General features: G+C 36.6%; 1 protein-coding gene across 7 annotated transcripts in view; it reads left to right on the forward strand.

Annotated features, from left to right (window-relative positions):
* CNTRL (centriolin) overlaps positions 1 to 16744 on the forward strand; it is a 55756-nt gene that overhangs the window by 15203 nt on the left and 23809 nt on the right. For 6 of the 7 annotated variants that reach the window (XM_037879368.2, XM_043530339.1, XM_037879369.2 and 3 more), the window contains 10 exons: positions 3917 to 4070; positions 7684 to 7904; positions 9094 to 9270; positions 10377 to 10511; positions 11593 to 11738; positions 12364 to 12571; positions 13633 to 13812; positions 14218 to 14397; positions 15067 to 15183; positions 15711 to 15855. In XM_037879368.2, coding sequence (XP_037735296.1) covers positions 3917 to 4070; positions 7684 to 7904; positions 9094 to 9270; positions 10377 to 10511; positions 11593 to 11738; positions 12364 to 12571; positions 13633 to 13812; positions 14218 to 14397; positions 15067 to 15183; positions 15711 to 15855 — 1663 coding nt within the window. Of the gene's footprint in view, positions 1 to 1803; positions 2239 to 3916; positions 4071 to 7683; positions 7905 to 9093; positions 9271 to 10376; positions 10512 to 11592; positions 11739 to 12363; positions 12572 to 13632; positions 13813 to 14217; positions 14398 to 15066; positions 15184 to 15710; positions 15856 to 16744 lie in introns of those variants that run through there. The other variant, XM_037879372.2, reaches the window with a different exon arrangement.

Here is a 16744-nt window from a genome sequence, read left to right on the forward strand (position 1 = left end):
AAATATAAAGGGAAGGGTAACCACCTTTCTGTATACAGTGCTATAAAATCCCTCCTGGCCAGAGGCAACATCCTGTTACCTGTGAAGGGTTAAGAAGCTCAGCGAACCTGGCTGGCACCTGACCCAAAGGACCAATAAGGGAACAAGATACTTTCAAATCTTGGGGGGGAGGGAGGGAAAGGCTTTTGTTTGTGCTCTTTGTTTATGGGTTTGTTCTCTCTTGGGACTGAGAGAGGCCAGACAGAAATCCATCTTCTCCACCCCATCCTAATCCAAGTCTCCAATATTGTAACCAGTATAGGTAAGCCAGGCAAGGCGGATTAGTTTTATCTTTTGTTTTATGTGAATTTTCCCTGTGTTAAGAGGGAGATTTATTCCCGTTTTCTGTAACTTAAAGATTTTGCCCAGAGGGGGATCCTCTGTGTTTTGAATCTGATTACTCTGTAAAGTATTTTCCATCCTGATTTTACAGAGGTGATTCTTTTACCTTTTCTTTAATTAAAATTCTTCTAAGAACCTGATTGATTTTTCATTGTTCTTAAGATCCAAGGTTTTGGGTCTGTGTTCACCTGTACAAATTGGTGAGGATTATTATTAAGCCTTCCCCAGGAAAGGGGGTGTAGGGCTTGGGGGGGATATTTTGGGGAAAGACATCTCCAAGTGGTCTCTTTCCCTGTTCTTTGTTTAAAACGCTTGGTGGTGGCAGCATACTGTTCAAGGCCAAGGCAAAGTTTGTACCTTGGGGAAGTTTTTAACCTAAGGTGGTAAGAATAAGCTTAGGGGGTCTTTTATGTGGGTCCCCACATCTGTACCCTAGAGTTCAGAGTGGGGAAGGAACCCTGACAGGTGTCATTAAGGGTTTCGTGATAATGGGAGGGAGACAGACTAAAAATAAAAAAACAGTGCAACTAACTATCAGACACTTGTATTCGATTATTGTTCTGAAATATTTGAAGAACTTTAGGCCTGAATATTTTTAAACTAAGAGTGTATTCCTTCACTAGCATGGTCAGAAAAAACAACCATTGACTTCAGTGGGCACTGGATCAGACCCTTACAGTTGGGACAGACTCCAGACCTGTCTATGGCTCCTTTAATGCTGTTCCAGAAGGGCAGAATCAGGACCTTTTCCCCCATTTGCAGGGATAGTACAACTGACAAATGTCCTTTGCTACAGCTGGCTGGAGAGGGAAACAAGATGAGTAGAAACAAAGTGTCTTGACTTTTTTCCTCTCTGCCCTTTATTTATGCATGTTTCTGCTTTCCTACAGCAATGCTTGTGGTGGCTGTACAATAGGAACATTATGCAACAGAGAGGTTAATGCACAATTGCCTTTCCATTTCCTATACCCCTGCGTGGACCATGTCTGTGCAAGATTAGTGTTCTTTAGCTTCCGTCCTTCAGCAAGGAGAGCATAGGGATCTGCATTATTGTAGAAGAAATTTCAGTTCCTGAATGCCTAGGATGCAAACACTGACATTCCAAGGAAACTATGTGAATGGGCCTGTTTCTTTTATCTATACAAGCAGTATTTAAAAGTTGATCTTTAACATACTTGTGGTGTATAACTTACATGAATATTATGTACAGCAGGTTTAAATTAGACTACAGTGAGTTTTTTAAAATGTGTCCTAAAATCAAATCTATTATAAAATAAAAACTTTTCAGATGTGCATTCCATATCTATTGTCCATTTATATGAATACACAGAAAAAGTATTCCCATGCCTGGCCTCTGCTTTCATCTGAGACCCAGACTCCTTTTTATTTTTTTAAAATAGATTTCAAATCTGCAGTTAAGAAAATAAAATAGGAGGATTGTAACAGTCTGTGTGTTTCAGGGAGGAAACTGCTTTCTCAAGAGGACAAGCCCAGCCTCTTGGGGAGTAGACTGACTGTTACTAACTCCGTAGTCGATTGGCTACATACACAGCTTCCTGTGTTGTGATTTAAAGCAAACAGGGCAGAGTACAGCTTGTGGAGACAAGTTGAGATCGGAGAGCATGACATGTCAAAAGCTCTCAGCCTCTGCAACTTCCCATAGTTTCAAACCACATGCTTACCAAAGTGTAATCGTCAAATAGAAAAGTTTGGAGGAAAGAGAAGACAGAAGAGAAACCATGTTTCATTTTAAGCTGCTGCTTTCCATCATTTAGACTTCAGTTCATCATTAAAATGGATTCTAAATTAGGGGTGGAGCTGTTTGCACATGACTTCAAAGGAAGAAAAGACAAAGCTGTAAGTGTTTATTTTTAACAATCCTCTTGTGACATTCAACAGTTGTAGCAAAATAATCATTCAAGAACAGCAGCTGTGCTTAATCTTATTAATTGGAACTGTACTTTGGAAGTTAGAAATTAACTTAGACTGGATTTTTTAAATGGGTGACAATGTTTTAGTTTCAGTAATATGAATACTAAGAATTGTAATTTTTTATTTGCATACTTTTAAAAATATATTGAGTGACATATTCCTTACAGACTGCAATTTTGTTTAAAAGTAAAGCAGATATGTGTTAAATCTTATATTGCTTTAATTATAAATCTAAAATAACTTGCAGTAAAACAGCTTTCAAAAAATTATTCTGAAATGTTAGCAAAATTTTAAGACTTTCATACAATAGCTAGATAAAAGTGAAATGTGTATGTTTGGGGCAACGGCATAAGAGAAATTTTTTTTAATAATAAAACAAACTATGTATTATTGGAGGCTTTTGACATTGTAAGAATTGTGTTTTGTAAATGTTTCAGTACCAATGAACAGTGTAGCATTGGTATTGAAACATAAGAATTGTTATGGTCTTTTGTTTGATTTTGTTTGTCACTATGCTGCCAAGAAGTGTTTCATTAGTACATTATGACCAAATTCTAAGAGATACTGAACAGATGAAACTTTGGTTGAAGTCAGTGGAGACTGCAGGTGCTGAATACTCCTCAGGATTTGGCCCTATGTTTGTAAATCAGACTGTCAGATATAAACTTACTATTTGAACAGAGGCCAGCATTCGAACAACTACAGTAAAGTATCCTATTGTAACTGACTGCATTCAACTCTGCAAATAGTTTACACCGCTCAAGTTAGAGAGAGACTTCTGTCAGTGTTCTTAGTTGATATTGGGCCACCACAACTTAAGTGAACGTATCATGTAGATTTAGAAAAAATATTAAGAGCTCTGTTGAGCTTGAAAACTTGTCTCTTTTAATTAACAGAAATTTGTCTAATAAAAGATATTACCTCACCCACCTTATCTCTTAAAAAAATAAATAAATAAAGCTATTCAGGGGTGAAGCCAAAATTATTAGACTATGTAAAGCTTGGCTGGCTTGCTCGTTGTTTTCTGCACTGTTATGTAGAATATCTTGGTGCATTAGCTGATTTCTTCCCAGGCCATAGACAGATAGGGCTGTGGGGGTAGCTGCTCAGCCCTAGGGGAGATAGAGAATGTATGAATGAATGAATTCCTTGTGTTCCTCAATTACTGAAGAGCAGTGTTCATGGGTTTTGAAGGGGGTCTTGTTTACCCCTTTCAGCCAAGAAAGTACAATGAAGTGTTGAGAGTTAAAGTTGGGAAAAGGGCAGTTTTTGGAGCTGTAAGGGATACATAGGACCTTCCCACCCTGGGCAGGAATGTGGTGTTTCAGGGTAGTTTGGGTTGTTTTTTTTTTAAACTGTTTGCTATAGAGACTTCATCTGTCTGAGACGAGTGTCCAAAGACTGTGCCTTTTGGGGCAATAAACAGGAAATAATAAAAATAGGTAAATAATAAATGGAAGGTACAAATTGTTGGTGCAGCTCATTTCCAGTAATGGGATATTTCAAGAGCAATGAGCCAGATATATTGTTAAACTAAAGAAGTTATTTTTTAAATTCTTACTGATAAATATGCAAAATGTATCCATTTATCTGTAATCCACAGGCTCACATGACGGCTCAGAAAGCAAGTAAAGAACAGCAGCTTGACATGATGAACAAACATTACAAACAACTTGAAAGTCGCCTGGATGAGATGCTTTCTAGGATTGCTAGGGAAACAGAGGAAATTAAGGATCTGGAGCAACAGCTTACAGATGGTAAAGAGCACTGTTGTTGTTGTTAAACTTTGTTTCCTTGGAGCATTGAATCTGTATTCTAACATAACTGAGACACAAGAGATGTAGGAAAAAATAGGGCTGTCAAGCGATTAAAAAAAAAAAAATTAATCGTGATTAATCGCACTGTTAAACAATAATAGAATACCATGTATTTAAATATTTGTGGATGTTTTCTACATTTTCAAATATATTGATTTCAATTACAACACAGAATACAAAGTGTACAGTGCTCACTTTATATATATTTTTATTACAAATATTTGCACTGTGAAAAACGAAAGAAATAGTATATTTCAATTCACCTAATTACAAATGTAGAATTATATACAAAAAAAACTTCATTCAAAAAAAAAAAAAAACGTAAAACTTTAGAGCCTACAAGTCCACTCAGTCCTACTTCAGCCAGTCGCTCAGACAAACAAGTTCGGTTACATTTGCAGGAGATAATGCTGCCTGCTTCTTGTTTACGTCACCTGAAAGTGAGAACAGGCGTTCGCATGGCACTGTTGTAACCGGCATCACAACATATTTACGTGCCAGATGCGCTAAAGATTCATATGTCCCTTCATGCTTCAGCCACCATTCCAGGGGACATGCATCCATGCTGATGATGGGTTCTGCTCGATAATGATCCAAAGCAGAGCAGACCGATGCATGTTCATTTTCATCTGAGTCAGATGCCACCAGCAGAAGGATGATTTTCTTTTTTGGTGGTTCAGGTTCTGTAGTTTCTGCATCGAAATGTCGCTCTTTTAAGACTTCTGAAAGCATGCTACACACCTCGTCCCTCTCAGATTTTGGAAGGCACTTCAGATTCTTAAACCTTGGATTGAGTGCTGTAGCTATTTTTTAGAAATCTCACATTGGTACCTTCTTCGCGTTTTGTCAAATCTGCAGTGACAGTGTTCGTAAATCAAACAACGTGTGCTGGGTTATCATCCGAGACTGCTATAACATGAAATATATGGCAGAATGCAGGTAAAACAGAACAGGAGACATACAATTCTCCACCAAGGAGTTCAGTCACAAATTTAATTAACACGCTATTTTTTTAACAAACATCACCAGCATGGAAGCATGTCCTCTGGACTGGTGGCTGAAGCATGAAGGGGCATATGATTGTTTAACATATCTGTACGTAAATACTTGCAATGCCAGCTACAGAAGTGCCATGTAAAATGCCTATTCTCACTTTCAGGTGACCTTGTAAATAAGAAGCAGGCAGCAGTATCTCCTGTAAATGTAAATAAATTTGTTTGTCTTTAGTGATTGGCTGAACAAGAAGTAGGACTGAGTAGACTTGTAAGCTGTAAAGTTTTACATTGTTTTGTTTTTGAGTTCCGTTATGTAACAACAAAAAAATCTACATTTGTAAGTTACACTTTCACAATAAAGAGATTGCACTAGAGTACTTGTATGAGGTGAATTGAAAAATACTATTATTTTTACAGGCAAATATTTATAATAAAAACTAACAAAGTGAGTACTGTACACTTAGTATTTGGTGTTGTAATAGAAATCAATATATTTGAAAAAATAGAAAAACATCCAAAAATATTTAATAAATTTCAATTGGTAGTCTATTGTTTAACTCAAAAAACTTAACGGTGATTAACAGTGTGATTAATCGCGATTAATTTTTTAATCAGATGAATTAACTGCAATTAATCAACAGCTCTAGTAGGAAAGGACTGAAAATTATTCCTAACTGATCTGAAAGGAACAAATGGGATAATTCTCAAGTGTGTCCACCTTAGAGGAAAAGAGCTGGAAAACACAGGTCACCAAAACATTATGTATTTCCCACCAAGGCTTTCATTGGTAAAGGAATATTGCATTGATAAGGAGGTGTTGCAGACACAATATGTAAGACCTCAATGATCAGATCTTGATGGGGAGAGCCAGAAGCAACACTCTTCCGTGTTGCATGGAACATTCAGATCTCTTGCTTAACAAGGTGAGTGTATTTTATCACTTGACAGCATCTTTTGCAGCCAATAAAGGAGCATCATGGATATGCCATAAATTAGTGGCCTTCAGCCGTAAAAATGAGGTGATCCGTCTTCTCCTTATATGAATAAGTGACTTCTTGATAGTCCAAGTGGTATTATGCAGTCTTCTAGTCACTGTTACTACATGTTGATTGAAACTGTTGTCGGAGTCAGAACTTCTAGAAAACTATTACATGGTAGAAAAGCTACAGTCTCTGCTGACTTTTAAGGGATCCTCTAATATCACCATCTGCGTGGAAAGGCTCTATCGTATGCATTGATTTGATCACTTCAGTTTTGAAAACTGATTTAAGAAATCCCATTCTTTGGTATTCCTATGCACAAGATACTATAAATCACTGTTGTGTGAAAGCAAATGCCTCGCTCTAAATATTTTCAAATGCTTAATAAATCTTATAATCATTACGGTTTAAGTGAATTGAAAGGTGAGGTTGTGCAGCCACATAATGCATAGTGAGCTAAAGTACTTATCCTCTGGAGTTGTACACACATAATATCTTGAAGGCAATGTCCTTTGTCCCTGGAGAATATTGCATCCTAAACATCTCTCAGAATTCCTTGTTGGCTATTACTGAACAGCAGTAGTAATTCGTTCTAGTGGGATGTTTTCTTCCCTAGAAGAAAATGGGAAAATCTAATTCCAATAAAAGGAAAAATGAGAGCTTCAATAAAGGTGGGAAATATTATATGAAATAGTGTTTAGTTTTACTTATGTGTTGGACAGTTAAAATACAGTAAATACTATGTACAGGAGCCTCATATAACTGGGGGCTTTTTGCTTTTAGACAGTGTGATTTCAAGCTGCTAGAACAAAAAGAAACATTGCATACTAACATGATATTAATTTTGCAGAAAGATTTATACTCCGTGAATATAAACATGACCTTTCCATTTTGTCTTTATAAATTAAAATATTTAAAAAATTAAATAGTTTAATCCTTGTTGCAGTAAACTAGAAAGTGTACACTTCATATTTTAAGCTGTTACAAATCAGGAAAATATTTAGTGCACAAAGTTGAAGGAGGTCAAAGAGGGAACAATATAGAATAGAAGTATGTGTCTTAAATGGCTGCATATTAACCTAGTATAATGTCACATCTAAAAGGACACATTTTAGAGAAGAAATTTTTTGAAACCTTAATTGTTGTTTCTCTAGAATTAGCTCTATTTCAAGTGCATGAGAAGTTACTCTAAACTAGGTAACACGCACAAGTTGGTTCAAGTAGTAAGTACAATTGAGCCACTAAGTAATAATGGCTTGAGTTGTACCAAAAATCTAACACTGTAAAATGTGGGTGACTCTTTTTGAGAGAGAGAAAACTAGTTTAAAAAAATTAAAGTGGAAAAAACTTAGATTCAGCTAAATTAACTATGTTCCGATCTGCAAAACTTGACAGTTTGTGATTGAACATCTCCTTTGTGACATTTTTGATGTCTTGTATTCAGAAGAGTAACAGTATTGAGAAACTGCACTGGAAGATTAGGAATGTCTGTTTTGTTCATCTTGTATTCCTGGCCCAATATATTTGAAATAAAGAGTTCTCTTGCATACTCTAATTCCATTTTGTATCTTTGTGCAGGTCAAATAGCAGCAAATGAAGCACTGAAGAGGGATTTAGAAGGTATTATCATTGGATTACAGGAATACCTTGAGAGTGTTAAGGATCAGGCCAAGCAGGCCAGTGATGAATGCAGGGAGTTGCGGAAGGATAAGGAGACTTTGCTGCAAAGATTGGCTGAACTGGAGGAGGAAAGAAATCAGCTGGAAATAGTTGCCATGGATGCCGAAAACATGAGAAAAGTAAGATTTAGGAATACCTGTGTCTTCCCAAAGCCAGATACCTGGGAATAAAAATAGAAACTGAATTCTGAACTGCAAAACAAAATTTCCCTAGGACAAATTCTGCTCTCTCTTTTATGGTAACTTCAGTGGGAGTTGAAACTGTAAACTGAGAACAGAATTTGGCCTGTAATTATTAAAACATAAATAGCATACAGCAAATGGAGATTTTAAGGGGAAGTCAATGTATATTTTTCTTATGGTGGAACTCTCCCAGAAATCCAGACTTAGACTTTTGCTCCTTGGACCAAAGGTTGATTTACACTACACTAGCACAAGTTGCTCCAACACCAGTGTGGCACATATACACTAGGGTTTGCATCTATGTGGCTACACTGTTGCAAAACAAACAAACAAAGAAGTGTAGACAAAGTCTTAGATTGAGAATACTCTACTGATTTATTCTAGCAACCACCTTTCCTCCTCGTGCTCTCTCTCTTTCCACCTAAGGAACCATCCCCTTTTTAAATTGCACTGTGCACTACTCTCTCTCTCTCCCAGTGGAGTGTGCAATTAAGTACCTCTGAGGCAGGTATCAAAGCTCCTCAGTGAAACCACCCCACAGGAGATGCTCTTGGAACAATAAGTGCTAAACCATCATTCTCAAAACCAAAGATAAATGACCACCACAGCTGAGCTTCCTCAGCCCAGAACCTGAACTAACTGATAATTCCCATACTCAGGTTTTCCACACCAAATAGTTACCACCAAGCTAATGGGTATGTCATACAGTTGTTAAAGACCAATGTTATTGTCCTGCTAGGAGTAAAGTTAAACTTAAGAGAAACAAATGGCTGTGGCTCTAACCTGGAAGCTCCCTTATTTGTATTGTGTGGGCTTTGTACAGTGCTTAGCACAACAGCACCCTAGACTTTACTCTTATATATTTGTATCTATAGTTATATTTGAATGTCAGCTACAACTAGCTTTAACTGTCCCTGACTATAGTGGTCATGAATGGTACCCTTAATCTGCTCTTCTAGATGTGGTAATAATTGTTAATCCCTGGAAGCCAGGAGAAAGTTTACTGGAGCACATTGCCTGGCTGACAGTTGAATATTCTGCATTTGCTAGCATCAAGAAATTAACTAGAAATATGAACAGAATCATAAATAATATGTATATTTCTAAGTTGAATGTGCAATTTCAGGAAATTGCAGAGCTTGAATGTGCACTCCAAGAGCAACGAGAAGTAAATGAATCTCTTAGAGAGGCACAAGGGGATCTCAGTGCATATGAGGCTGAACTGGAGGCCCAACTTAAAGTCAAAGACGTTGAAGCCAATCAACAGAAGGAAGAATTGGAGAGACTAAAACAACTTAGTCAGGTGAGAATAGAATTACTGTGACATCAAATGAAAATAGTTCTCCTTTTTAAAAAAAAAAGGGTAATCTAGCTTGAAAAACATAAATGGACTTCACTTAGTTTGTTTTGTTTTTAGATCTAGAAATACTTTTTTCCCTTCTGAGTCTGGGAAGAATGAAAGTTCCAGGAAAGCTGTTCTTATCAGGTGTTTTTTTAAAGGCCTGTGAGTTCATGATGAAAATTCTAATATCCATATTTTTGATGAAGACATTTTTTGGCTATTTATAAACACACATTTCAAAATCCAGTTAATCCTGCTTTCAGATATCCATTTTAAGAGTTCTGTTAGTATATTACACAAATTAGAAAACTTTTCCATCTCCGTCTTTGTTACTATGATGGAAGTTTCGTTTGTAATAGTCAGAAATCCCTTTCTTTTAAGGAGATCCCCTTTTAATGGTTTAATGTATGTAGCAAGGAACTTAAACAAATATGAATAATTCCTTTGTTAATGATGGGTCTTATTTTTGCATTCAGTAACTTCAAGTTTAGTAAGGAAATGTTCCTTATGCTAAAGTAGCAATTATGTTTCATAAGGCAATGTAACCAGTATGGTTGGTAGTTGCCATTTTGATATGATTTATACCTTATCCGGAAAGCAAGATACAGAATATTTTTGGGCTCTCCATGGAGAACATACTCTGAATAAAAACAGACTAGCAATTGTGGCTTTCCAGAAATACAGTTGGAAGAATATTGGTTACCCAAACATAAAAAAAAAAAAGTGTCATTACCACAGTCTTCTGAAGTTTAGCATAGGGCTTGTCTGAAAATTGGCTTTTCAAAAATTTCCCTAGCTGGGCACCCTGGCCCATAGAGAATGGGGACACAAGAAGCCAAATACAGTTCCTATTTTTAGACAAAAATTTTGAGTTTTTGCTAAAAACTGTAAAACTCCCTTGGAAAATGTTGATTTATTTTTAAAATTTCATTAGAAATTTCAACAAGGAGGCGGAGTGGGATTTTGGACCAGATCTAGTTTAGCACCTTTTTATAATTCAGTTCATTTTGTTGTTTCGAAAAGTACAATTTTTCTGGGTTTTAAATCTGAAAACTTTGTTATTATAGATGGAACACTCAACCCTGCAAGCTGAACTTGAAAAAGAAAGGCAGGCATTAGAAAATGCTCTTACCAAAGCACAAATATCAGAAGAGAAGGAACAGGAAAACAATAAGCTACTCTCCCAGCTCAAACAATTGCAGGTTAAATACTTATTCATTTTTTGTCTCAGAATTCACCTGATATCTGGGATGGGTTTTTTTTTCCCCCCCAAAGGAAAATTAATACGGATTTTCCTCCTCTATATACTCTGCATCTGTTTGGGAATCTTAAGTAGCATCTCTGACTCTTCTTTTCTCCCTAATGCTAATACTCCTAACCCAAAAGCCCCATGTTGCAGTCATCATCCTTCTGTTGTTGAGGTCTGAATTGGGCTATCAAGACTGCTCCATGATATTCCAGAGGGATTGGTTATTGTTTTATGTTAACATGTCCTTCCTTACAGTTCAGTGCATGTGAATGAGAAAGAGGCTTAGTTATTCCAGGTTTCAGAACTGCTGAGCACACTTGGTTCCCATTAAAGTTGAAGAGAAATATCCTGCAAGAGAGAAACTGAATATCAAGAGTCTGTTGGAGTAGGTTCTAGTCAAAGCAGAAATTAAATTAAATTGGAGGTTGTCTTACTACCTTACACTTCTTGTTTCCTGCCTTAGGGATAATGTGGATATGTGTATTTGTCCTTCTGTTGTCTGAACAGGTATTCCTTAGGGGCAGCACCACAGATACAAAAAGAAGTCTCTGCTCTCCAAAGTAAATAGTCAGCAACTCAGAGCTTCAGACAGACAACAGGGATACAAAAGGAAAGGTCCAGTTTTGTAAAGTGCAGACTGCTCCTGATTCTTGCTGAAAATTGGTTATGTTGGCTTAACTGAGTAATTTTGCTCTGTGTATTATCTTTATACAGTTCTAATTGTTGAAATTTGTGGCTGTTTGTTTTTTCTGAGAAGTTTCTCAATGTTAAGTCCTTGAATGAAATGAGAATTCTATAGTTTGCTTGTGTTATCAGCTCCTTTATGGCGATAGGGTTAACTTACACAAAGATGTATTTATTACTTCATTAGAATGCTAAGAAGGAGATGCAATACAAACAAGCCCATTCTTGAACTGGCATCAGAATATTTTCAACATTTATGAGTAATTGCAAGGAAAGATGCATTTTATATTGGGGAAATATTTGTCAGATTCTAAAGTACTGGAATTTGACCCTTACATTTGGTTCTACAGGGAGACCATAACCTTTTGAAACAACAGCTTAAAGATCTTCAAAATCAGCTAAACCATGCAGTTGACAACACAATTGATCCTGAAGAAGTCACAGCTCGTGTAAGTGAGCTCAAGAGAAAACTGCAGACAGGAATTGGAGAAATTAGGTGGGTAAAATAAACTCAATAGTAACGTCATTAAGTGAGTTAGTATGCACAGATCTAAGTATATAAGAGTAACAAGATAAGCACTCTTTCTCCACCTTTGCTTCAGAGTGCAGCTCTGACACTGGCCCATACATAACCCTGTTGCCATGTCCTGCATTCAATCCTCAAGTTACATACCCTACATCAGTACTGTTAAATATAATAGGTGGGGTATCCTGCCACAGAGCAGGAAGTGAGAGAGCAATCCTTTGCTCCACATCTGCTTAAATATCCTGTGTTGGCTCAGGAACCATGGGACCAATCAAAAAGGCACCACCAGTTGAGTGCGCCAGTTGGACCACTTGCCCCTAGATCTAGTGAGACCCAGCTGGGTGGGGTGTAGGTGAGCAAGACCTGCTGCTTTGCCTCTAGCCACACAGAATGGGAAGGGGAGAGATGGAGATAGGGGGGCACCTCTCCATACCATCTCAGCCATAGGAAAGGGCCGCTATTGAACTGTACCCACTTGTGTCAGTCACCTTAAAGTCTTGCACTACCATATTAGGTTGGAAAAATCCCAGCATCTAAACACCAAGAACTAAAATGATTGCTTGCTTTCTTATGATTTGCATTGTCTTTCTTTCAGATGCCATAATTCAACTGATATTGTAGGGAAAAGCCTTGCAGACCTGCAGAAACAATTTAATGAAATCCTTGGTCATTCACAGCAAGAAAAAGAGGAGGCATGGGCTAGACAGAGACAGTTACAAGAAGAGATGGCATCTCAACAAGAGAAACTGGGAGATGCACAGGAAAAATATAGACAGGCCTGTAACAAAGCTGCAGAAGCAAGAGTAAGAGAATTACAAGTTAGAAAATGGAGAAAATTGAAGTGTCAGCACAAGGATCAAATTTCTCTCCCTACATAGTACTATAGCACTTTTAAAAAGTTCTTGGTTATATAGGTGAAATATTAGGTTGTCTGGAGCAGGTTTGGGACAACTGAAATGTAGAGCGAGACATTACTATTCCATTTCAGATCTGATAAGATGGATTTGTTTTTTTCCTTTTTAATGTGTAGAATGGTTCTTGTTTTCACCTGATTGCAGCAGTGCATATTTCTCTTCAGTGGTAACTATCCATTAAAGGAAAATGACAAAAACAGTTGAGAATAAAAAATTTTCAGAAGTAATTTGACAGTTTTTCACACTTTAAATAGATTCTGGCTACTGTAGGGAAAAATGGATGCCTATGAACACTCCTTTTGTTCTCATGTCTTACAGTAGACTTACCTTACTCACAGACTCCTTATTAATTTTGTTTGCATCAAAAATATGATGCAAATGTATGGAGATGCTGTATCTAGAGACAATGGCTTAATATAGGCATCTGCACTGATATGCTGTGTGCCCCATTGTACTCTTCTGAGATCCTTTATTGCATAGAGTGTGCAGAAGGTTTTCATTTTTGCATAAATGTCTCAGAAGAATTTTCTCATGCTTCCAAAAATTAATAGGGATAGCCATTTTCTGGTGTGTGCGTGCAACAGCTGTGGAGTCTATTGTGTGCTGTCTTTATGAAGTGTACTTGATTATATGCCTAGCCAATGTTCAGACTATAGAATATATGGGGAACAAAGAAAAATAAATATAGGTAGAAAAAGTAAAGATTATGGGTAAGAATTTCAAAAGCTCTGAAGTCCCATTTTCAAAAGTCACTTAAGTTCTTTTAAAATTTTACTCTATTGAAACCATGATATGTTAGTTGTCAATCTCTCTCTTTGAGAAATAGCATTCTACTAATTGCATGTTTTGCAAAACAGATATTTTTAAACTTCAGCAAGATTGTGAATCAAAACATGCACTGTGTATGCTTCTCTTTCATGTTGTTCATTATAATTTTATTTAAACTGCAGATTAAATCTGAGAAGAGGCAGAATGAGACTAGAGTTCATCAGCTAGAGAATGAAATCCAGCACTTGCATGCAAAAATAAAGAGTATGGAAGAAATACAGGGCCTTGCAGATCAACAACTTCAAGAAGCTGATGAGGAGAAGGAGAAAATTCTTGCCCAACTGGAAGATTTAGAGAATAAGGTGGGAGGTAGATAAGCAAGAATAAGCACACACACACACTGAACTCAGTTGCCTGAAGAAGAAAAAAAAACTTTAATTGTTTTGGCAGTTTTGATTTCTAGGACTTACAGTATGTTACCTGGGACCTCAAGTGTAGATGTTGATTGTTACCAGTGATGTTAGTTTGATTCTGGCTTTAATTAAAAAATATTATACAATATCAATTGATGCAAAGCATCTCAAAAATACTTTTAAATGAAAAATAATATGAGAACACTATACAAAATGTGGCATAGTGACTCCTAAAGGCTGTAAGATAAAATGTCCTAAAGCGACACCAGAAGAAAGCTATAAAATATTAACAATGTAAAAACAGTACAAGATAAAAACTCTTATAACAATATACGTATATTTCCCCTATTTCAGAAAAACTTAGATGATGCCAGGGCACAAAAGCAAATTCTTGGCCTAGATAAAGAATTGAAGGAATTAAAAAGAGCAATAGCCACTTCGGATAAACTGGCAACCACAGAGCTCTCCATCGCCAAAGATCAGCTAAAGTCTCTCCATGGAACTGTTCTCAAAATTAACCAAGAGCGAGCCGAGGTGATTCAACATAGAAATAATACATTTATGTAATGTTTACTAATGCTGTTATAATTGGAGGGTTCTTGGTGTTTCCTTTATCATGTGGAGTTTAAGGCTCAACCACAAATCCTCACACTGGACTGAAACTTGGCACATAAGGTCTCAGTCTGGGGGCAAGTCTTATTTATTGTAAAATATATAAATAGTTGATGTAGCCTGGGAAGGCAGTGTAGGTAATTTCAGGGTTGGACAACTTGTCTCATTACGTTCTGAAAGCTTTTGCATACGTAATTTTTACAAAGATTTGAATAATAGCCACTTAACAAATGAAAAACAGATTGCAGTAATACTGTTGTGACTTAAGGTCAAAATAAATTAACAGGAACAGATACAATGTAAGTAAATTCTTAAGACTTCAAGTTATTCAGGTCAGGAACCTTGTCTCCATATTTATAAAGTATCTACAGGTGTGGGTATTTATATAATGTGTAAAAAAAAAAAAAAAAAAAAAAAACCTCTCTTTTTTCATGCAGATATTAGGAATGAAGAAAAAGGTGAAAAAGGAAATACAGAAAGCAGACCAGCATGATTGTTTATTACTATAGTTTTCTCAATGCTGTATGAGGCATCAGCTGCTCTGTAAAATAAGGTTTTAAAATTAAAGGTTTACTCTGTTTATTGTTGTAGGAATTTCAGGAAGCAGAGAAGTTCTGTATGCAGGCAGCTCGTGCAGCTCAGGATCTTGCCCAAGCAGAAGCAGAAATAGAATTGTTGCAGAGACTTTTAAAAGAAAAAGAAGGACAGGTAAATTGTAGTAGGTTTTGCTGTACATCAAGATATGAATGCTAAAGGGGAAAGAGTGAAATATGCAGAGATCAATTTGAACATAGGCGCATGGTTAAATGAGTACCTGAAACAGCCTAACGTAATTAATTAGTCCTGCCACGTCTGCAGAGAACTGAACTGGATGACCTTTCGAGATCCCTTCCAGTTCTATGATTAAATGGTACCTTTTTAAATTACTGACTTCCTAATTACAGTTTTAGGTTTTTAGGGCTGGGGTTTTTTTTTTAAAATTTAGTAATGGACTTTTCCACATACTCATTTCTGTTAGTCCAGCTGATTTTCTCTTATGACTATCATTTGGTAAAATGTTTTTATGTAGGTAATTGCATAGTCACAATCATTTGGGAGGAGAAGGGGAAATCTTTCTTACAGCAAATTCACAGGCTGAGATTGTGAATTTTTTATTTAATGGAGGTGTTTTTAGAATAGGCTTTATAAATTAGACAGTTTTGATTTTAAACTTTTTTTTTTTTTAATATAAATAGTTTCAGTATGAAATGGAAAAACCTGATGCTGGAGCTGTTGCATCAAGTTTTCAGAAGTTTGAGATTGATAAATTAAACCAGACTCTGAAACATCAGAGAGCAGAAATTGACCGACTGAAAAGCTTATTAGACAATGCCAGAGCAGGTAATACTTTCTTCTTTTGTCTCTGCACCTTGCATTCCAGCACAGGCTTAGAGGAAATAAATTTCTACCCCATGTTTCTCACCACCTGCTTGCTTCATATACCTGGGGGTGTATTCAAAACTCTAATAGTCCATTCTGTGAGGCTTCTGAACGCAGGTTTCTAAGATGCACACTTTGTTCCTAGATAGGTTTTTGTTTGTTTGTTTTTTACTTCTGAGGGGTGGGGGCAAAGGGTATGGGTGTATATGGAAATGAAGTGAGCAGGATGTAGTAAGTTTACACTTCCATAATGTGCTTATCATGCATATAATGCAGTTATGTAGCTTCTTTCATCCAGGATGAAGGATCTTGGTTCTTACGGTATTTTGCAAATATTATTGAATTAAACCACACACGCTGCGTGTGATATAGGTGCATATTATCACACCTACAGATGAGAAAGCGTTACTTAACCTCTGCAACCTTGACTAAGGTCTCACAGCACATAAGTGGCAGACCTAAAAAATAGTCTAGGAGTACTGGTGCCCAACTTTAATGACCAGACCACATTATCAGTGTTACACATTCAGTAGATATTTCAGAAACCTACCTTGTAGCTGGGTGGGGGAGGGGGGAGTGTGGAAATCTCATTTCACAACTGATTTCAGAGATCTATTCATGACCAAGTTTAGTAAAAAAGAATGAATGAATTTAGAAGCATTTTAAGTAATTTCAGAAGTCTTAAAGTTTCCTCTGTACTTAAGTACTAAATTTCCTTCATCTAAAGATGAATTTATTGTGTCTGGTGTTTATCTGAAGTGCTGGGTAATAAACTTCAGTATATTGTGCTATTGGTACAAAAAAAATGCAGAAAGAAAATGTATTGGGGTGTGACGGACTTTAAATTAGC

The sequence above is a fragment of the Chelonia mydas genome, chromosome 16 (genome assembly GCF_015237465.2).
Source record: "Chelonia mydas isolate rCheMyd1 chromosome 16, rCheMyd1.pri.v2, whole genome shotgun sequence".
Taxonomy (NCBI): Eukaryota; Metazoa; Chordata; order Testudines; family Cheloniidae; genus Chelonia; species Chelonia mydas.